General features: G+C 42.7%; 1 protein-coding gene across 1 annotated transcript in view; it reads left to right on the forward strand.

Moving 5' to 3' along the window:
* The window catches only part of RAP2A (RAP2A, member of RAS oncogene family), a 49,151-nt gene extending 26,059 nt beyond the window's left edge, over positions 1 to 23,092 (forward strand). Inside the window, exon 2 of the mRNA XM_073614406.1 lies at positions 20,125 to 23,092. Within this exon, the coding sequence (XP_073470507.1) occupies positions 20,125 to 20,362 (238 nt within the window). The 3' untranslated portion in view covers positions 20,363 to 23,092. The remainder of the gene's footprint in view (positions 1 to 20,124) is intronic.
* Positions 23,093 to 23,711: the final 619 nt, after the last annotated feature.

Genomic DNA, 23,711 nt, shown 5'->3' on the forward strand with positions numbered 1-23,711 from the left:
TTCTTCTCCTCTCCTCTTCTTCTCTCTTCTTCTCTCTCTTCTCTTCTTCTCCTCTCCTCTTCTTCTCTCTTCTTCTCTCTTCTTCTCTTCTTCTCCTCTCCTCTTCTTCTCTTCTCTCTCTTCTCTCTTCTTCTCTCCTCTTCTCTCTTCTTCTCTCTTCTTCTTCTTCTCTCCTCTCCTCTCTTCTCCTCTCTTCTCCTCTCTTCTTCTTCTCTTCTTCTTCTCTCTTCTCCTCTCTTCTTCTTCTTCTCTCTTCTTCTCTTCTTCTCTCTTCTTCTCTCCTCTTCTCTCTTCTCCTCTCTTCTCCTCTCTTCTCCTCTCTTCTTCTTCTTCTCTCTTCTCTCTCTCTTCTCTCTCTCTTCTCTCTTCTTCCTTTTTTTTTTTGGTCATTAAGACACTTTGCTAATCCCAAAATAATACTGACAGTTTGGGTGTAATATTTCCGCCTCGTACTGAAGAATAACTTAAAAAATGTGATGCTGGCTGTTTCCATCTTGCTTGTGGGCATGTGAAGCCCACAAGCATTGATTTCCTGGATGCGGTGAATGCTGTTCATTCACAGCTTGTTCACACGCATGATCATTGTTTCCGCACTGAATCTTGGAAGCCTGACACTAAGCTCCCAGGAGACAGTGCGGCACTGGGGAAAGGCAATAAACACGCCTACTCCCATGGGAGGAGAGACAGGAAGTGCCACAATAAAGTACAATATAAAGGTAATTACAGCGATTAAAAAAAACATTTCGTGCGGCATTTGAACATCTATGCAATTAACTGAAGGGGGTAAGATTAGGTTAAAAATTTGAGTGGAACCCCGCTTTAAAATAAGGAATATAATTAAAAAATGTTTATTCAAATATCCTATTGGCATGTTGATAAAGGGGTGGAAGGAACCAGATTAGGCAATATATAACCAGTATAAACTTCAGCTTTGACCACTTGCTTACAGAGCATTTTCACCCCCTTCCTGCCCAAGCTTTCAGCACAATTGCACTGTCATGCAATACTGTACCCAAACTAAATTTTTAGCATTTTTTTCACACAAATAGATCTTTCTTTTGGTGGTATTTAATCACCACTGAGTTTTTTTTATTTTTTTACGATTAAAAAAAAAAAAATAAATAAATAAATTTTTTTTATAGTTTTGTTATAAAATGTTTTCTCAAGTCGTCTTCCAGGACGGCACCCTGAGAGATGACTGGTCCACCTGACAGGAAACACAAACAATCAAGAGGTTAAAGGCCCCTGCCCCTCCCGATGCTCCTCAGTTTTTGATTGTGTTTCCCCACAGCAAAACCGTTTGTTATTTTTCTGTTGACCTAAAAGCCTGGGGCTGGTGGTCTCCCCCTGGGAGCCGGACCAAATGCCTGGGAAGCCGCTGGGTCCGACCGGATGGTTCTCATCCTTCCTGGGGGGTTTCCCAATCCGTGTCTCGGGGGGGAGTGGCAGCAGAAGCGGGACCCTGGTCGGTGACCGTGCTCCTTTCCATGGAGGAGCCCCCCTGAGTGCTGAAGAACCCTAGGTGCGGTGGTGTACCCAGAACTTCAGGGGCCAAATTTCCTGTTGCCCTTCCTTACCTGTGCGGTGGCCGCGCAGTTGCAGGAGTTGGTGGTTTTCCTTCTACTGGCTACAAGACCACAGGAGGTGAGTCTGGGGTCTGGCCAGGGCTGCCGTTCGTCCGCTCGCCTGTCCGTCTGTCTGTCTGTCCACCCGCCGACCGACCGTTCGCGGGGGTCGCGCGGCAAGAAGCTCTGCATGGAGAGCTTTTCTTCCAGGGGCCTTGCTGAGTGTAGCTCAGCACCATTTTCCTGAAGATCAGGAAATGACATCACTTCCTCCTCTAAGAGGAGGGAGTGGGAGGGCTGCAGCAGGAAGTGACCTCAGGTCCAGTATCACTTCCTGTCTTCGGCAAGATGGCGGTGGCAAGTAGCAGCCAGCATACAGAGGATATTAAAAGCCACAGGGAACAGGCGCCCATGTCTCCTCTGCGTTCCTGTATGCAGCACCTCCAGGGAGAGATTGGAAGTAGCATGGAACATGAGAAGGAGAGACCTGCAGGGTCTGCGGCCATGGAAGAGACCACAGGGGGTGAGTCTGACCGGCCTTCGGAGGTTTAGAGGGGGAGGGTACCCCAACTCTTCTCCGACTCTCACAGTGTATGCCTGTGTGTTTTTTTCAGGGGACAACGCTATTGCCCGTGAGGTTGCCAGCCGTCCTGTGAAATCCTCCACCCGCTCCTAAACGATGTGGGAACTGTAATGACAAGCTACCCCCAGAACATTCAAAGCCCTTCTGTTTTAAATGCATACAGAAGTTGACAGGGAAGGAGGCATCTCAGATAATGAAGGAATTCCTTACTGTGCAAACTGAGATGCTGTCCACCTTAAAGTCTTTTCAGGCCACCCTTAAGCCTGGGGATTCAGAGGCTCACTCTAGTAAGGATGCCTCTTCCCAGGAGAGCTCCGCCTCCTCTAGGAGGTATCGGGTGGAGGTACTGAAGTATCCACTCCCCCACGATTCAGAGGAAGAGTGTGATTTAGAAGTTCCTAATCAGGAGTTTTCTGATGAAGGGTTGGTGGACAGCCAAGAGGAGGATGGGAGGGAGGAATCCAGGCCTAGCAGACATATATTTTCTGCCGACGACATGGAAGATCTTCTGAAAGCTATTTATGCCTCAGAAGAGATTCAGGAGCCTGCTGCACAGGTGTCCGCTCAGGATAGGATGTATAGAGGCTTGATTAAACAGGCCAGGTCCTTCCGGTACATTCCGCCCTTAAGGAAGTCATCTTAAGGGAATGGAAAGAACCAGAAAGAAGGCTTCTGAAATATAAAACCTGGAAGCGTAGATGCCCCTTCTCTGAGGAGAATGAGGAAAAGTTTTTCAAAACTCCTAGACTAGACGCCTCCTTAGCACAGGTCTCTAAGCAGTTGGACCTTTCCTTTGAAGATACCGGTAATAAAGGATCAAATGGATCGCAGGGCTGAAACCATTTTACGCAGAGCCTGGGAAGCTAACGCTGCGGCTATGAGCCCCACATTGGCCTCAGCTTGTATCGCAAGGACACGTGGGTCTGTAAATTAATGGACCATGTATCCCGAACCTCAAAATCCAAGGAGGTCCTGGATTCTCTGGAGGTCATAGGGAATGATGTCGCATATTTAGCAGATGCTGCGGTTGAGAGTGCATAAAACCGCTAAGACAGGTGCCTTACTAAACTCAGCCAGGCGAGCCCTCTGGGTTAAAACCTGGGATGGGGATAGCTCATCCAAAACCCATCTATGTGGTCTCCCTTTTGAAGGGACGCTCCTTTTTGGTGCTGGCCTAGATCAGGCTCTAGCCAGATCTACCGAGAAGGGGAAAAAATTTCCTACCAAACCTAGGAGAGAGAGGAAGCGTTTTTTTCGTGGCCCCAGGCAAAGAATCGCTTCTCCGAGAAAAAGGTCTCCCCAATAGACGTTGGGGCGCAGGAAAAGACAAACAAAAAACTGGCGTTCTCTTTTCCAGCCAGAAGTCAGTTGACAAGACCCCCAAATGACTTTCTGGTAGGGGGCAGACTTTCCCACTTTGCCTCTCAGTGGGAAAGGATCACCCAAAGCCCCTATGTACTTCGGATCATAAGAGAGGGTTACAGATTGGAGTTTCTCTCCCCTCCACCCCCAAGTTTCTCTTGACCTGCCTTCCCAGGGATCCCTGCAAGGTGGTAGGAATCCTTCAGAATATAAGAGAGCTGGCCAGTCAGGAGGTTATAATACCTGTTCCAGTGGACCAGCAGGGTCAGGGGTTTTATTCCCACATTTTCGTGGTACCAAAACCCTCAGGAAGGTATCGTCTTATTATAAATCTAAGGAACCTCAATGTTTTTCTTCATTACAAGAAGTTCCGCATGGAGAGTGTCTATTCCCTCAGGAGACATCTCCTCAAAGAAGTGTTTATGGTGACCTTGGATTTAAAAGATGCCTACCTTCATGTCCCCGTTTTTCAGGGCCATCAAAGCTTCCTGAGATTTGCAATCGCCTCTCCAGAGGGAGTGCAACACTGGCAGTCCACAGCCCTCCCCTTTGGACTGGCATCCAGTCCGAGAGTCTTTACAAAGGTCATGGCAGAGGTGGTGGCTTTTCTGCACCTCCAGGGAGTGGCATTGATTCCCTACCTGGACGACATTTTGATTTACAGTCTAAGTCGGGATCAACTACTTCTGGATCTTTCCAGAGTAATGGAGACCTTAGAAGCCCTGGGATGGATTGTCAGCAAGGAAAAGTCCTCGCTGACTCCTGCTCAGACCAAGCTGTATCTGGGTTTCCTGGTGGACTCCTCAGAACAAAAGTTAGTTCTTCCTCAGGGCAAGGTAGAGGGCCTCATTTCAGCGGTCACGTCGCTGTTACAGGCAAGCACTATCTCCTACAGAGGTATCATGAGAGTTCTGGGTCTAATGACGTCAGCTATCCCAGCAGTTCCTTGGGCACAGCTACACTCCAGGCCCCTCCAGCACTTTCTTCTATCCTCTTGGGACAGAAAAAGAGACTCTCTGGACATAGAGAGAGCCATCCCGGTCGAAGTAAAGAACTCCCTTCACTGGTGGATCCTTCCTTAGAGGCTTCAAGGGGGCCTTCTTTGGAGCCAACTTCAGCCTCTCAGGATAACTACAGATGCAAGTTCCTGGGGGGTGAGGAGCCCACCTGGAGGATCTAATAGCTCAGGGATCCTGGGATTCAGAACAAAGAAGGGCCTCCTCCAATTTTCGAGAACTGTTGGACATAGGAGAAGCACTAAAGGCTTTCGAAGGAAGGATTAGGGGCCTGGAGGTGCAGGTCTTGTCGGACAATGCCACGGCTGTGGCGTTTCTGAATCATCAGGGGGGTACCAGATCCACAACACTCCTATCCCTATCAGCAGAGATCCTGTCCTGGGCGGAAAGTCGGATTCCTTCCATCTCCGCAGTCCACATAAAGGGGACGTTAAATGTAGAGGCAGACTACCTCAGTCGGCAGCCGATTCTGCAGGGGGAATGGGAACTGAATCCAGAGGTCTTTTCCCTGGTAAGTCGGCAATTCGGCGTTCCAGAGATAGATCTCTTTGCCCGCAGGAAAAGCAGTAGGGTAAAGAGATTCTTTTCCCTTGCTCGAGAGAGAGGCTCAGAGGGGATAGATGCGTTGGCGCAGGTCTGGGACTTCCGACTGGCCTATGCCTTTCCCCCTCTGGGACTAATTCCAAGGGTCCTTCAAAAACTGTTCCTCTCAGAAAGCAAATTGATTCTAATAGCCCCTTGGTGGCCCAAGAGAGCCTGGTTTCCAACCCTGCAGGGTTGGTCCATAGCCCCACCGCTTCACCTCCCAGTCCGGGGCGACCTTCTCCTTCAGGGTCCAGTCCGCCACCCAGATCCCAGCTTCTTCAAGCTGACGGCCTGGCTCTTGAAAGGCAGAACCTGCTGGAGAAGGGGCTGTCGGACAGAGTAGTGGATACACTGCTCCTTAGTAGGAAGCCAGTCACAAGGCGTATTTACGCCAAGACCTGGGCGATTTTCTCTCGCTGGTGCCAGGAGAGAGCGACTTCTCAAAGAGAGATCCCTGCTATCTTAGAATTTCTCCAGGATGGAGCAGGTCTAGGTTTGGCAACCAAGACCCTTAAGGTGCAGGTTTCAGCCCTGTCCTGTTTCCTTGAGAAACGTTTGGCATTACACCCCCTGATCAAGAGATTTCTCTTGGTCAGGGAGAGGCTGTCCCCTGTTCAAATGTCCAGGTGTCCTCCTTGGGACCTTACACTAGTACTGGAAGGGTTAACAAAGGCCCCATTTGAACCGATAGATCAGATCCCCCTTAGGATCCTGACCTTTAAATTAGCCTTTTTACTAGCAATCACCTCAGCTAGGAGAGTAGGTGACATTCAAGCTTTTTCTATTAAAGAACCATTTTTTTCTTTATTCGAGGACAGGGTTATACTTAGGCAGGACCCCTTGTTACCTCCCTAAGGTAGCATCAAAGTTCCATAGGACTCAAGAAGTGGTGCTGCCTTCCTTTTGTAGTAACCCCAAAAGTGAAGGGGAAGTTTCTTTTCATTGTCTGGACGTCAGACGCTGTTTATTCTACCTAGAAAGGGTTAAGGAATTCAGAAGGTCCAGCCATCTTTTAGTTAATTTTTCTGCCCAAAAGAAGGGCCAACAGGCATCCAAGGCTTCTATAGCTAGATGGATTAAACATACCATTTCGTTAGCCTATGAGCAGTCAGGTAAAGCAGCTCCTAGAAATCTTAGAGTGCATTCCACGCAATCTCTGGCAACCTCCTGGGCGGAAAGGGCCGGAGCTTCGGTGGAGCAGATATGTAGAGCCGCTACATGGTCAAGCCAGAACACGTTCCTGAGGCATTATAGGGTGGAGTTAATATCTCCTCAGGACCTGGCATTTGGCAGAAAGGTCCTGCAAGTGGTGGTCCCGCCCCAAAGGTAGGCCTGAGCTACTTGCTCTTCTCTCAGGGTGCCGTCCTGGAAGACGACTTCAGAAAAGAACTAGTTAAACTTACCGGTAACGGTGTTTCTTGGAAGTCTTCCAGGACGGCAGGCCTACTTCCCACCCGTTCTATTTAGGAAACATGTAATGTTTAGAGTGTGGTGGTGGTTATGTTTTTCACTCTCGTGCACTGGTGTGGGTCAATACTTTGTCACAACTGAGGAGCATCGGGAGGGGCGGGGGCCTTTAACCTCTTGATTGATTGTGTTTCCTGTCAGGTGGACCAGTCATCTCTCAGGGTGCCGTCCTGGAAGACTTCCCAGAAACACCGTTACCGGTAAGTGTAACTGGTTCTTTTTCTCCTGCGCTGATTGGCGGCACTGGCGGGTACAGATCGGGACTGATGTCCCTGTAACAGAAACCAAAAAAAAGGGGGGCATTGGGGGACATCTAAACAATAGACATGTGCACACTCAAATATTTAGTTTCGGAATTTCGTTTTCGTCCGAAAAATAAATTTATTTAGTTACTCCCGAAATTCGTTTTTATTTATTTAGTTTTTCGTTAAAAATTGCATTCGTCCGAAAATCCAAATTAAGGTTGAATCTGTCATTGAAGGCTTATGGTGTCTGTCGAAAGTTCAAAGAAGATTCGACGGAGCAGCTAAACTGTACAACGCCGTATAGTTTACCTGCTCCGTCGAATCTTCTTAGAACTTTCAACAGACACCATAAGCCAAAGTACGTGTGTACTTAGTTCTAGCTATTTTACTGCTCCTCCTCTTTGGTTACAATCAGCCAATAACATTCTTCATCATCATCATCATTATCATTATTTTTATTTATCTTTTCTCCCCTACGTCGAATCTTTTCTCCCCTACGTCGAATCTTTTCTCCCCTACGTCGAATCTTTTCTCCCCTACGTCGAATCTTTTCTCCCCTACGTCGAATCTTTTCTCCCCTACGTCGAATCATCTTGGACTAATAGAGTTAAGGTTAGGCATATTCGACCACAGGTTTGATGGACACAGATTGTTATTGTCAGCATCATGTCGAATCTCCTATCTATATCGAACTGTTGTAGCAACGAAAACGAAAATAAAGCATTTGTTTATGTTGGATCTTTCATTTTTCGGATTCTGCACTTTCAAACGATAACAAAAATACCTGAAATTCAGACGAAAATGAATGCACATATCTACTAAACAATAAGCACAATGTGCATTTTCATTCAAGGTCTGCTTTAACCACTTAAGGACTGAGCCTTTTTCTGAGATTTGTTGTTTACAAGTTAAAAACTATTTTTTTTTTTTGCTAGAAAATTACTTAGAACCCCCAAACATTATAATTTTTTTTTCTAACACCATAGAGAATAAAATGACAGTCGTTGCAATACTTTCTTTCACACCGTATTTGCGCAGCGGTCTTACAAGCGCACTTTTAAAAAAAAAAAAAAAAAAAACACTTTTTTCAATTAAAAAATAAGACAACAGTAAAGTTAGCCCAATTTTTGTATATTGTGAAAGATAATGTTAGGCCGAGTAAATTGATACCCAACATGTCATGCTTCAAAATTGCGCCCACTCGTGGAATGGCGACAAACTTTTACCCTTAAAAATCTCCATAGGCGACATTTAAAAAATTCTACAGGTTGCATGTTTTGAGTTACAGAGGAGGTCTAACACCAAAATTATTGCGCCCGCTCTACCGATCACGGCGATGCTTCACATGTAGTTTGAACACCATTTTCATATGCGAGCGCTACTCGCGTATGCTTTCGCTTCTGCACGCGAGCTCGTCGGGACGAGGCATGTTTAAAATGTTTTTTTTCTTATTTATTTTACCTTTTTATTTTTTACACTGTTTTTTTTTTTTTTTTTTTTAAATTGTCACTTTTATTCCTATTATAAGGAATGTAAACATCCCTTGTAAAAGACAAAAAGCATGAAAGGACCTCTTAAATATGAGATCTAGGGTCAAAGAGACCTCATATTTACACTAAAATGCAATTAAAAAAAAAATGTCTTCAAAAAGATTAATTTTAAAAAATGGCCCTTTAAGAGCTATGGGCAGAAGTGACGTTTTGACGTCGCTTCCGTCCTGCATTGTTATTATGTTATGTTATGTTATTCGTCGCAGAGACCACTTTTATCTGAAACCCAACCGCTCACTGAAGAAGTGGATATCGGGATTATGGCAGCTAGCTGCTGCCATAACAACAATACTCCTCTTCAAAGCACCAACGTATAACGATGGTGGGCAGTCTGGAAGTGATTAAAGGTGCCTTAAGATATTAAATCAATTTTGCCTGATCTAGCCAAAGCCTTAACTCAAGGTCCAGCCATCTCCAAGAGAAAGTGAATCATCCAAGCTTTATTTTTTATTTATTTATTTTTTTACCCCTCTGATCACTATAACTCCATTTCAAGACACGACAATGGCAGATTTGTGGAAAGCTGGATCTTGATTACACTTCTGGTCATCATCTAGTGTCTGTAGACCGCTTTAAAGCCGAACTTCAAGCAAGCAAATAAACTGATGCAATGTACAGTGCCTTGCAAAAGTATTCACCCCCTTGGCATTTTTCGTGTTTTTGTTGCCTCACAACCTGGAATTAACATGGATTGTTTGCGGATTTGCATCATTTAATTTACAGAACATGCCCACAACTTTGAAGATGTTTTTTATTTTATTTCTGAAGCAAACAACAAGTAGGACAAAATAACAGAAAAAGTCAATGTCCATAACTATTCACCCCCTAAAGTCAATACTTTGTAGCGCCAACTTTTGTGGCTATCACAGCTCCAAGTCACTTTGGATAAGTCTCTATGAGCTTGCCACATCTTACCACTGGGATTTTTGCCCATTCCTCCTTGCAAAACTGCTCCAGCTCCTTCAAGTTGGATGATTTGAGCTTGTGAACAGCAATCTTTAAGTCTGACCACAGATTTTCTATTGGATTGAGTTCTGGGCTTTGATTAGGCCATTCCAACACATTTACATGTTTCCCCTTAAACCACTCAAGTGTTGCTTTCGCAGTGTGTTTGGGGTCATTGTCCTGCTGGAAGGTGAACCTCTGCTTTAGCCTCAAATCACACACAGAGTGGTACAGGTTTTGCTCAAGAATTTCCCTGTATTTAGCACCATCCATCTTTCCCTCAACTCTGACCAGTTTCCCAGTCCCGACTGCTGAAAAACATCCCCACAGCATGATGCTGCCACCACCACGTTTCACTGTGGGGATGGTGTTCTTTTGGGTGATGTGATGTGTTAGTTTTGCACCAGACATAGCGTTTTCTTTGATGGCCAAAAAGGTCAATTTTAGTCTCATCAGACCAGAGCACCTTCCTCCATACGTTTTGGGAGTCTCCCACATGCCTTTTCGCAAACTCAAAACGTGCCATTTTGTTTTTTGCTGAAAGTAATGGCTTTCTTCTGGCCACTCTGCCATAAAGCCCAACTCTATGGAGCGTATGGCTTATTGTCGTCCTATGTACAGATACTCCAGTCTCTGCTGTGGAAGTCTGCAGCTCTTCCAGGGTTACCTTGGGTCTCTGGGCTGCCTCTCTAATGCCCTTCTTGCCCAGTTTGTGAGCTTTGGTGTGCGGCCGTCTCTGGGGGGGTGAATACTTTTGCAAGGCACTGTACAAAGACAATTGCAGGTTTTTCAGTACCCAACCAGTGAAAGAGCAGCAGGAGACTGATGAGTTTCTCTGTCACTCGGGTCTCATGCTGTCAGTATGTTCCTTGTTGGCACATGAGCACTACAGTACAGTCTGTCTCCTTGTCCTGGTCCTGCAGTACAGTAAGTTTCAAGAGGCTAATACCTGGTAAAATTTTACATAATGAATACAGAGCTACATTTGTCTGTTTTTACATGGGCCGCAGGAAGTGTGGTGGTCCATGACCCAAACATGTTGAGTATCCCTTAATACATTGGAAATCTTCAAGTGATATGTGGGTGGGCACAGTGCCATGGCTCGTTCTTGTTATAGTTTTAGAGCTTAGTGGTTACTGTTTAATAATACAGGCATACCCCAAGTACACGATGGGACCAGAGCATGTACGTAAAATGGAAATGTACTTAAAGTGAAGCAAAAGCTTTTTTTCACTTCTAGGCTGTAGTGGGGGCGTCAGGGGCTGTAGTAGGGGCGTCAGAGGCTGTAGTGGGGGTGTCAGGGGAACACTCCCAGGAAGAAAATGTAAAGTGGCTCATCTGATGCAAGGAGGGGCCGATCCAATCCATCCCCCAGACATCGTGCTGTGCACAGAGGACACTGGTGCTGTGGAGAAGCTGGATGGCGTTCTGTGGCTGACAGGGAAAAGGAAGAACCACCGTGCGGATGTGATGCCACCGGATGTGGGGAGGCGGCCAGGATACACAGGAAGAGCACACTGGAAAACTGGAGGCTAAGTGCTCAGAGCTTCAGATCCTTCTACTGCGGCTGCACGGTGCGGGATTGTTTGTACTTGTGAGGCACTTTACGTACACTCGCGGGTATGTCCGTACTCGTGAGTGTCCGTAAAGTGGGGTATGCCTGTACAAGGCATGGCTTTGCTAGTATTTGTATTAAAAATATTCAGTGGCTGTAAAGCTGGTGTTGCTGGGCACAGTGTTCAGCACATAAACACAAGTGTATATGCTAATTATAACTTTGTTTTCCTTAGTACAGCACAGCTTCAAACGTTCAAACAATAAGGAAGAGAACTCCTTCCACCCACTAATTTTACATTTCTGTTTGATCTTCCTATGACTCATTTTCCAGCTCACTAAAATATTATTGTAGTCATTTACCACGCATTTTAGGCACACTTGAGCTTTTAGCTGGAAGTGTAGAGGGCACCACCTATTTGCTGTGGGTGTTTTGTTTTTCATCCCTAAAAGGCTTTTAGCTCGGTGTCCTCGGGGGTTCCTTGTAGCCTTGTGTTCTGAGAACATCCAATCTTTGATTCTAAAAGCCAGGGATTCCCAACTCCACCCACACAAATCTCTCTGAAGTTTTGACAGGGTAAAGTCTTCGACACCAAAGCAATTTAATGTTCACCGTTATAGAAAAACTGTAAAAGCAACCTAAAGCCTCATACACACGGTACGATTGTTGGCCAAACAAGCATCTGATTTTTGTCAAAAGGGTGTGTGTCAGGATCTTGTCTTGCTTACTAACGGTACACAATTGTCGTGCAACAAACGCGAATGTAGTGATGTACTATGAGGAATTTCAGCTCTTGAGCGCCACCCTTTGGGCCCCTTCTGCTAATTTCGTGTTTGGTGAGCATTGATTCCGAGCATGCGTGTTTTGTACTTTCGACTCGCGTGACGAATTTGTGTACTGACCATACGAAAATCAGACAACAGACAGTTGTCCGCCAAAAATTTACTAGCTTGCCATCCAACATTTGTTGGCCGAAAGTTGGACAATTGTCAAAAGGAGCGTACTAACGATCAGATTTTAGGACAACAGTCTGTCAACAGACAATCTCCAGCCAACAATTGCATTGTGTGTACAAGGCTTTACACTGGACCCCTCCCCATCCCACCCTGGTCCCTGCTGTACTTACTACTGGCAATCTGCAGCTGTCAGGACTTTTGGACCAGTGGAGTGGGTGCAGGAGCCCTGACAGCTGATGATCGCCAATGGTAAGTACACTGGAGGGTCGGATATTATGTCATCTTTTACAACTTTTCTGTAAAGGTGAACTAACACTTTAAATATAGTGCCTTGAAAAAGTATTCATACCCCTTGAAATTTTTCACATTTTGTCACAAACAAACTTCACAATTATGTGCCACTTTGTGTTGGTCTATCACATACAATCCCAATAAAATACATTCATGTTTTTGATTGTAAAATGACAAATTTTCAAAGCACTGTATATCCACACAACAAGAAAATGCCCTTTCTCCTTTGTAAATATTATAGTGCAGTTTTAAGTGTAGGGATCCAAGATTGAGAGTCAGTCTTGTATCTAAAGTTGTGACACTAATACAAAAGCAACCTAGACGTACAGTGGGGATGGAAAGTATTCAGACCCCCTTACATTTTTCACTCTTTTCACTCTTCGTTTTTTTTTCCTCATTAATGTACACACAGCACCCCATACTGACAGAAAAACACAGAATTGTTGACATTTTTGCAGATTTATTAAAAAAGAAAAACTGAAATATCACATGGTCCTAAGTATTCATACCCTTTGCTCATTATTTAGTAGAAGCACCTTTTTGATCTAATACAGCCATGAGTCTTTTTGGGAAAGATGCAACAAGTTTGTCACACCTGGATTTGGGGATCCTCTGCCATTCCTCCTTGCAGAGCCTCTCCAGTTCTGTCAGGTTGGATGGTAAACGTTGGTGGACAGCCATTTTTAGGTCTCTCCAGAGATGCTCACTTGGGTTTAAGTTAGGGCTGTGACTGGGCCATTCAAGAACAGTCAATTCGTTGTTGTGAAGCCACTCCTTCATTATTTTAGCTGTGGGCTTAGGGTCATTGTCTTGTTGGAAGGTAAACCTTCGGCCCAGTCTGAGGTCCTGAGCACTCTGGGGAAGGTTTTTGTCCAGGATATCCCTGTACTTGGCTGCATTCATCTTTCCCTCGATTGCAACCAGTCGTCCTGTCCCTGCAGCTGAAAAACACCCCCACAGCATGATGCTGCCACCACCATGCTTCACTGTTGGGAATGTATTGGACAGGTGATGAGCAGTGCTTGGTTTTCTCCACACATACCGCTTAGAATTAAGGCCAAAAAGTTCTATCTTGGTCTCATCAGACCAGAGAATCTTATTTCTCACCATCTTGGAGTCCTTCAGGTGTTTTTTAGCAATTTCTATGCGGGCTTTCATGTGTCTTGCACTGAGGAGAGGCTTCCGTCGGGTCACTCTGCCATAAAGCCCCGACTGGTGGAGGGCTGCAGTGATGGTTGACTTTCTACAACTTTCTCCCATCTCCCGACTGGAGCTCAGCAACAGTGATTTTTGGGTTCTTCTTTACCTCACCAAGGCTCTTCTCCCCCGATAGCTCAGTTTGGCCAGACAGACAGCTCTAGGAAGGGTTCTGGTCGTCCCAAACGTTCTCCATTTAAGGATTATGGAGGCCACTGTGCTCTTAGGAACCTTAAGTGCAGCAGAAAGTTTTTGTAACCTTGGCCAGATCTGTGCCTTGCCACAATTCTATCTCTGAGCTCTTCAGGCAGTTCCTTTGACCTCATGATTCTCATTTGCTCTGACATGCACTGTGAGCTGTAAGGTCTTATATAGACAGGTGTGTGGCTTTCCTAATCAATTCCAATCAGTATAATCAAACACAGCTGGACTCAACTGAAGGTGTAGAACCATCTCAAGATGATCAGAAGAAATGGACAGCACCTGAGTTAAATACGAGTGTCACAGCAAAGGGTCTGAATACTTAGGACCATGTGATATTTCAGTTTTTCTTTTTTAATAAATCTGCAAAAATGTCAACAATTCTGTGTTTTTCTGTCAATATGGGTTGCTGTGTGTACATTGAGGAAAAAAAATGAACTTAAATGATTTTAGCAAATGGCTGCACTATAACAAAGAGTGAAAAATGTAAGGGGGTCTGAATAATTTCCGTCCCCACTGTATATTTTTGTAGGCAACCATGCATAAGGAATGCAGTGTGCTATCCAAACTGCAGAAATCCTCTACAGTAAAAGCTTGTTTAGACCTTCTTCTCTTCCAATAAACCATACATGGGGGGGCTTCTACAGTCTTTCAAAAAAAAAAAAAAAAAAACATCCGACATTGAGCCCCTGTGTATGTCGTTCTGTCCGACAGAAGTGGCTTCTGTCGGGCAGACCAGCATACACACGCCCCTACAAAAAAACCAACACCCCAAATGGGAAAGCTGACACTTCCATGATTACCTTAACAGTATAAGACCATGTACACATCAGAGTAGATATGTGGATGCATCATCTAGCCAGTGTGTCAAAATTGGACAGTGGGAAGAGTTGATTTCTTCCAACAAACAGTGACTGATTACCCGGTGTAAAATAGGAGGGTCCTCTCTACCATGGTGGGAACCAAGTCCTCCACAAGACCCAACAGGAAGATTCTGGGCGATGGACTGGGCCACAGCATTGCCATTGATGATGTTGCTCCAATAATGGGAGATAGCTGGGCATGGCCAGAATATATGAAAAAAGTCACTTGGTTCATGGGCACATCTCCAGCAGACTTATGAGAATCTGTTTTCTCTGTCTAGAGAGGCAGTTGTTCTAGAGCCCTGATTCTGTTGTTGAGCATGGATATTAGAGCAAAGCCTGTGTATGTTTATATCAGTAGACTGATGGGGCATGAAGCCTGTTTGGCCCTGATCTATTAGGGCAGTGGTCTCCAAACTGCGGCCCTTTGCTTGCCTTTATTCGGCCCTTGGCGTACTATTTCTCCCACTGACATTAACAATGGGGTGTAATTCCTCCCAATGACACCAACTATGGAGCACTATTCCTTCCACTGACACCAATGATGGGGCACTATTCCTCCTACTGACACCAACTATGGAGCACTTTCCTCTCACTGACATAAGGACGGGGCACTATTCCTCTCACTGACACCAATGATGGGACACTGTTCCTCTCACTGACACCAATAATAGGCCATTGTTACCAACACCAGGGCATTTTCAACTCCTACTGGCCACAGTCCAGCCCTTCTAAAGTTTGAAGGATAATAAACTGGCCCTTTGTTTAGAAACTTTGGAGACCCCTGTATTAGGGTATGAACAATCCAGCCCATTTGAGAGTTGAGAAATGTGGTCGGTATTTTCAAATCACAATTAAAGAGAAGGTCCAGTCTCTTTCAGAAAAAAATAAGTTAGCAGGTACAATTACTGTAGCTGCTGAATTGACAAGTACTGGCTTGAAAAACATACATACCGTATGTGTGTAAACATACATACAGCAAGTACTGGCTTGAAAAACGTACATGTGATAACAATCTCCCATATTCTTCATATGTCTGGGCTATGTGGTAAATTGGCAAGACGGAAGCCTTTTCTTATGAAGAAAAACATCCAAACCAGGCTAAATTTTGCAAAACACATCTGAAGTCTTCCAAAAGCATGTGGGAAAATGTGTTGTGGTCTGAAGAAACCAAGGTTGAACTTTTTAGCCATAATTCCAAAATATATTTTTGGTGCAAAAACAACACTGCATATCACCAAAAGAACACCTTACCCACAGTGAATCATGGTGGCGGCAGCATCATGCTTTGGGGCTGTTTTTCTTCATTTGGAACAGGGGCCTTAGTCAAGGTAGAGGGAATTATGAACAGTTCCAAATACCAGTCAATATTAGCACAAAACCTTCAGGCTTCTGCTAGAAAGCTGAACATGAAGAGGAACTTCATCTTTCAGCATGACAACGACCCAAAGAATACATCCAAATCAACAAAGAAATGGCTTCACCAGAAGAAGATTAAAGTTTTGGAATATATGAGAAAAGGGGGATGATGGCGCAAGGATCAACTGGGTAATAATAATATAAAATAAAGTGACTCAAAATACAAGGGGGATAATGATGAGAAAGTCAGTTCAGGGGAAAAAAATAGTTCCAATAAAAGTTCCAGTTTATACTGGTGGCTGCAACCTTGAGAGTAGAAGCAAAACTCTGGAAGACAAATATAAAACAAAAAACAAGGTGCGCCAGACTCAGTGCAGTATTATGGTATCCATTTAATAAAAATAAAACAAGCCAAATGGTTACTCACAAAAGGGAAGTAAAATCAGGCACATAAATGCAAGGTCCCTCACAATCTGATAGATTTGGAGTGTTTTTGCAAAGAAGTGTGGGCAAATGTTGCCAAGTCAAGGTGTGCCATGATGATAGACTCATACTCAAAAAGACCGAGTGCTGTAATAAAATCAAAAGGTGCTTCAACAAAGTTTGCAACCATATTATTTTAGTTTTTTTTTTATTTTTACTTCCCTCCACCTAAAAGATTTCATTCAGTTTGTTGTTCAACGGAGTTGTACAGTTTATAGGTCACATTATCAAGGTGTATAGAATTTTTATATCCACTGTAGGTATAATGCAGTAATGGGCAGCACTGAGATAAGTACTGCATAATAACCTGCTAGCCTGTGGAAACCTGTCTGGACATTGTTTCTTTACCGAAGAGACCCAAGCTAAGTATTATTGTGGTAATTTATTAGCACATTCCACAATTGATTAAGGGCTTGGTGTTTTTGGTGGAGTTTTGAAGACATAAGTAATGACACTGGTTTAAGCATAAGACTGGTAGAATGTGGTGGATTCGATGATTAGGCTGGACATAAGTGGACTTTCCTGTTCTGTGACACGCAGGTGCAAATGACCCTAAATAAAGATTCTAGTGTACACTGGAATATTAGTAATGACATTGCTTTTGTCACTTCTAACTATTACAGCTAGCCTGGCACTTTGACACAAATTAATGCAGCTTTTTACACTTTATTACAGCATTAAATGTCAGCATTGTAAGTATCTGAATTTGACCTGGTGTCAGCCTCTTGCAGCCCCTGTACAATGGGGCTGGGGTTATAAAGGAGGAAGCAGTACAAGGAGCCCATCTGACAAGAAGCAGTGTGACCATAGGATGAGCTCACGCCTGTGCTGCTGCTTCTTCTCTTTTAAGTTCTCATGCACACTGCCACAAAGGGACTCCGAGTACAGCATAAAGAACATATGGCTGTACATAGATAAACATTGGTACTTGCGTACACTTGTACAGACATACAAGCCTGGACACAGAATGTCTGTGTGCATGAGACCTAAGTGTCCTTTCACTAGGTCCAGGATGAATGTGGGTTTAATGATGCTGAATAGATGAGGACATCTATTGGTAGGAAAAACTAACTGTGGGGTAAATCTCTAGATCAGAGTTGCATACTGCAGCAAAAGCTAGTTGTGCTTTATTTTTCGATGAGCTTTTCATTTTTATCTTGTAGGTTTTGGCTGGAGTTACATTTTAAAGAGTTTTTGGTAGAAGAGACTTTTTGTGTCTCTGCTGCCAAAAAAAGCTATGTGCCCTTCCTGTGCTCTTCTTACTGCACATGGAGCCAGGTGCCATGGTAATGCAACTCTACCACATGTGTATGGGAGTTGCATTATCATTGACCACCCAATGACCCAAAAAAAAAGATGGCAGTGAGCTAAAGATGAGTCAGCTCAAGGAGGACAAATGCTAAATTAGGTTAGCTAATAAGTTGCACATTTATACTAAGTAGTATATCCCCCACCCCCAGCTAATTTCTACTTTAAATGTGGCTGTTCTAGAGGGTGGAGGTGCAGGTTAGATGATTACAATGTTTTATAGACTTTTTTTTTTTTTTTTTTCCTCCTGTAAGTTTCCAGTGATAAAAGGAGCATAAGACCCTGTTCACACTGGGGCGCTTTTCAGGCATTTTGGTGCTAAAAATAGCGCCTGAAAAGCAACTCTCATGCCTACCCAGTGGGAAAGCCCGAGTGCTTTCACACTGAGGCGGTGCGCTAGCAGGACGGGAAAAAAAGTCCTGCAAGCAGCATCTTTGGGGCGGTGCATACACCATTCCCAAAACGTCCTGCCCATTGAAATGAATGGGCAGCGATGCCAAAGCGCTCTGGCAGTGCCGCAACATTTACACTTTTAACCCTTTCTTCGGCCACTAGCGGGGGTTAAAAGCACCCCGCTAGCAGCCGAAAAGTGCCACTGTAACAGCGGTAAAGCGCCGCTAAAACTAGCGGCGCTTTACCGCTAACGCCAGGAGTGCCCCAATGTGAAAGTACCCTAAGTGCTATATATTTTATGAATGCAACTGCTCCTTGTTTTTGTTTTCCTCTGTATCTAATTGTTAGTAGTATTAAGGCTTTCACATAGGTGATCTTGACAATGGTAATAATGTGCCAGAATGAGGATAGACTGTCTGCAGGTCTGTATGGAATAGCTCCCTCACTAGAAAACCAGCCTGAAACACAGGAGAGGCTCGTTGCCGTGACTACGCATTTCGCACGCAAGCGCTTTGCCAAGTCAAGTTCACGTCCACGGCTTCACACCAGTGGCCGGTTGCACTGTCACGGCGGACTCATTCTACCCTTTTGCCCACTGGACCCAGCGGACATTAGCCCATCCATACCCATCTACACCAGCCTGGTATCGAATGTATTGCAATTTGTTTAATAAACTGAGTCTTTACATTGGCTTGGTACTGTTTGACTGGAGGCTCCACACCCCCTTGCCAATCTGTATCAAACTGCTCCCTTATTTGCTGGGACCGTGAGATATTGCTCACTAGTGAGCAAGATTAGTCAACTTTAAGGGTCTGTGAGGAAGAGATTCCTCATGAGTAGCAATGTGAAGGTAGTGCTGGCTAGTTGCCTTTGTGACATAAGCCTTAAGCTGGCTATAGACCAGTAAAATTTATTTCCAAGTTTTTCAATTAAAGAATGCTTGTTCGTTTTTCTAATCATTAGTGTGGTCAAATCATTGTCCAATTTGAACTACAGAGAGAAGAGAATTTGAAAGAGCAGGGTGAAAACAAACTTCTAACACTAAGGGACAGTTCACACCAGATGCAGTTCTGTATGATTTTTTTTCTGCAATAAAAATGCATGCACAGTGTTTCCATGTATTCCAATAGCTCTAGTTCACACCATGCAGTCAGTTTCCGGGCAGGAACTGACTGCATGGCTTGAACTAGAGGCATTGGAATACATGGAAAACACTGTGCATGCATTTTGTGCAGAAAAAAAAAAGCACACTGAACTGCATCTGGTGTGAACTGGCCCTTAATGAGATTTTCATCCAGGAAAGTCAATTTGTTTTATTATCAAATGTTGAAAACAAACAAAATCTTGACATACTTTCGGACGATTTGTCAAGAAATCGAATCTACTAAGAATTTTCATACACAAACTTTTTTTTTTTTACGAATTGTTATTTGAAAATCTAATAGTGTATGGCCAGGTTTAGTCACAACGTGAATCATTTTGTGATGTTATAAACATCCAAGTAACTTCCTCAGTTCTACATCTCACAAGCATACCCCCCAGCATTTATAGCCACAGGGATAACTTGGATAACTTAATCCATTCACAGTGGAATGTATCAAAGCAGATGTTGAATGGCCACAAACAAAATTGGAGATGTGAAAATTTGTGAACCCACCCTGTTTTGTTCAAGTTATATAATCCAAGGGAATGCAAAGGTATTCGGGGAAAAGTAGTGAAATGTCATCAACATTAAAGAAAATGTCCTGTTGAATGTTATTAACTATTATTTATACCATGACCTGGATATATGAGGACCCTAATAGAGTATGTCCCTTTACACTTATCCCTTTACAGAAAATAATCATGTTTATTGCAATTCTGTCCTTGGTTTTTGAATTCTTCCACCAGTGATTTTTTTATTTTTTTTCCTGAGCCAGACAATTTTAATCTTATTCTGGATCCCCTTCCCTTATGAGATTGGCTTTTAGCTGTTGGTGCGAGGCTCTCTACTAGCACTGGAGAATGAATTCCATAGAATTTGCCAGTTTGAGACAGTAAGCCATTGGTCTCCTACCCTTCTGTTTGGGATCATCTTTTATAAGTAGCAGCCCGTATTACTGGCCCCCTTTAAATGTACTAGCACTAGCATTAGGAAAAAAAATAGCATAATGAACAGTAACGTACATTTTGCTAATGTGTTTTACTCTTTTTCATGCAGATATGAAAAGGTGCCAGTAATCTTGGTTGGCAACAAAGTTGACCTAGAAAGTGAGCGTGAAGTGTCATCTAACGAGGGACGCGCCTTGGCAGAAGACTGGGGATGCCCTTTTATGGAAACATCAGCAAAAAGTAAAACAATGGTGGATGAGCTTTTTGCCGAGATTGTTCGGCAAATGAACTATGCAGCCCAGCCTGATAAAGATGACCCTTGCTGTTCTGCGTGCAATATACAATAGCGCTTTTACGTAACTTTAGGTAGACATGACTATATTTTAGCACCGATGGTTTAAAAAAGTTTTTTTTTTTTTTTTTTTCTGTGATTTTCCCAAAGAGAAACATTGAGTGAAACCCTTGCAGAAGTTGTGAAATGGAAGTATGATTTGTCAAAAATAATATTTTAAGAGTTGCCATTTTGCTACATTAAAATGTAACTTGTGGCATTGTGTTTGTGGCTGTCACAGCCGTCATCTTTTTGCCACATTACATCATTACAGGCTAGAGTGGAAAGAGTTGTCTTTCATTCAACAAAAGGATTTAGAAACTTCAACTCCTTTAACTAGACTGAAATTTCCCCAGTGGTTTTTAAAGTATTAATTTCTTCATGAACTGGAAAGTGTTGGGCAGACAGCTGGACAACTTAATGCCTGTACATCTGCAAAAAAAAAAAAAACAACCACTCTAATACCCTGCCTAACAAGACTTCAACAACGAGATGCAGCTGGATATGTAAGAAGAAATGGAAATGCACGCAGTCTTGTTTTGGAAAATTAAGCCATGTTTCATCTAGATGAGGGAGCAAGCTGTCAATTTCTGCATGCTTCCTAACAATCATTGGACCTCGAAAAACTCCTAGAAAATGTTATTGGCTTATTATACTTTAGCATAACAATTTGATTCAAAAGTTCAGTCCAACAATTTTTGTTTTTTTTACTAATGCTGATAGGCTATTGTGAAGTGAATGTTGCTGTGACAAGGTGCTGATGTCCTGGCATTTAATATGAGTTGAACCAAGTATACTTATTTGCATGGGCAGCTACGCACAAATGCGTCCACAAAACAAAATTTTAAAGGATTTCTAATTTGGGATCAGAAAACCCAGTCTTCTTCATGGAAAAAATAAGATCCATATTCTGAATATTTGATAGAAATAGTGTCCATTTCTTTTGTGGGAGTGAGAAGCAGTGTGAATGTACAGTAACTATGTATGCTGGTTTCCAGTTCTTGTATTTGAGCTGTGGTTCTTTGTATTTGCTCCACAGCATTAAATATATACACTGAATTATCCCAGAATAAAAAAGTGCTTTTTTTATGTGACTTAATACAATGTGCTACTTCTTGCACACAGAACAAGTACTGAGTTTGTTCATATCTGCCTGGACAAGGATGTAGGTGTCTAACAAATTTTAGAACATTTTAGAATTCTGCTTTTGTTTTTTGTTTTTTTAATGTACACTGTTTGTTTTGCTCTCTGCTGGGTCTATGGAGTCCCATGAAATCACCAGTAATAATTTATTACATTTTTTGCATTTTGTTTTTGAACAGTGTGGTGAAACTGAACAAAATATACACTGTTGTCTGGCTATGTACTTTTTGTTTCGTGTAAAAACATTACAGTCATATCTTGTATTTTGCACATGTAACAGAATCTCCCTTTCAACTTTGAAGTCATTTTAAAGCACTGATTTATTGTCTGTATGAATTCCACTTTTCTTGAAGATATTTTATGCGTAAACGAGAAAAAAAGTTTACTAAAAACACAATATTTGTTATATTAAAGTGCATTTTTTGTAATCCATAATTCAGTATCTGGAATGCAGGGTGGGCATGAAACTCAAAACAAAGTTCTCTATTTTTAAAGTGCATCTAAACCCTCATTGAAGAAGAAAAAAAAAATTTTTTTTCCTTGTATGTGAATGTCTTTTTGTCTTCAGGCCCACAGTGTATGTTCAAAAAAAAAAAAAAAAAAAAAGTAAAATCTGGCCTGGGGCACTTCTAGTGTCAGAGTGCTCTAAATGAAGTGCTGTCACACTAAATGCACGTTCCAAAGGTGGACCACAAGAGGATGTGCTGGTTCAACAACTGCTGATACAGTAAGCGTCATCCTTTACTGCAATCCTGAAACAACCCCCTCTAGATTTCCCACTACAGATATGATTGGCAAGGCATCCTGGAGGGAGAATCGTTAGATTTTTAATACTACAATGTCATGCATGAGTCCACACTCTTAATGGAAGTTGTGGCAATAAGCAGCAGCACTGTGTTTGGCACTAACAACTAAAATTATTCAAATGTGAGTAAATGTGCTTTTTTTTTTTCTAGTACAATGATGCTTTTTTTGGTTAAAAGTCATTTCGTGGAAATGGTACGGTTAGAGGGTTTAGTTGTACTTTGTCTTCTGCTTAGAATGACTGAGTAATGGGATCCTAAGTGCTACCAAATTGTTGGCCTTTAGGTTGATATTGGTCCAGAATAACAACATGACTTGGTCCAAAGACAAGATCAGGGCTGAATAATAATCCATTCAGTGCGGCTGCATTAATACTGGGCAAGTTGGAAAATACAGTCTAGTGATGACTGCTAATGACCTGCATTAATTTGTTTTTGTGCAAATGGGTAAAATAATTTGACTACATGGCCCAAGCAACAAAAGGTGAGATAGTTTGACCATCCTATTTTGGGAGCCTGGGCAGTGATCCTGGTATTTGGGCCATGCTGCAGGATTGTAAGTAGTCTGTTTAATTTGGAGATTGTGTAAGGGAAGAAATGACAGTGATGTCAGTGTTCATAAAATCATTTGAGAAACAGCTGTTACTGGTTTATGCAGTACCATTGTTGACAGCTGGCAATAAACTATATATTTAACTTGGTTTTGCTTGTTTCCATTTAAATAAACCACATTTCTTTGTTTTAATTGCCAAATCCAGAAAGCTGTAAAATAAATCTTGAAAAGCCATGGTAACATGTTAGATGTGTTTGTATAATTTTCTCAAATAATAAAGGGTTTGTCTTCTCTCGATAGCTTACAAAGGAGAACACCTCCGCCCCCTATGGTAGAAGTTCAGACTTTTTTTTTTTTTGTTATTCATTGCTATACAGTGATATCTGTTCAAACCAGGCACATCAAACTAAAATGAAATGCAGAATATTTAGGAGACTACCAGAACTGGAAAAATTATTTTCGTTCTGCAAAAGGTACCATTAACAGATTTGACATGTTATGCAAACTTGTAATTTCACATATATATATATATATATATATGTATATATATGTATATATATATATATATATATATATATATAATATAAAGTGGGGACGGAAAGTATTCAGTCCCCCTTAAATTGTTCACTCTCTGTTATAGCAGCCATTTGCTAAAATCATTTAAGCTCATTTGTTTTCCTCATTAATGTACACACAGCACCCCATATTGAGAGAAAAACACCGAATTGTTGACATTTTTGCAGATTTATTAAAAAAGTCAAACTGAAATATCACATGGTCCTAAGTATTCAGACCCTTTGCTGTGACACTCATATATTTAACTCAGATGCTGTCCATTTCTTCTGATCATCCTTGAGATGGTTCTA

Source organism: Aquarana catesbeiana, linkage group LG02, assembly GCF_042186555.1.
Source record: "Aquarana catesbeiana isolate 2022-GZ linkage group LG02, ASM4218655v1, whole genome shotgun sequence".
Lineage (NCBI taxonomy): Eukaryota > Metazoa > Chordata > Amphibia > Anura > Ranidae > Aquarana > Aquarana catesbeiana.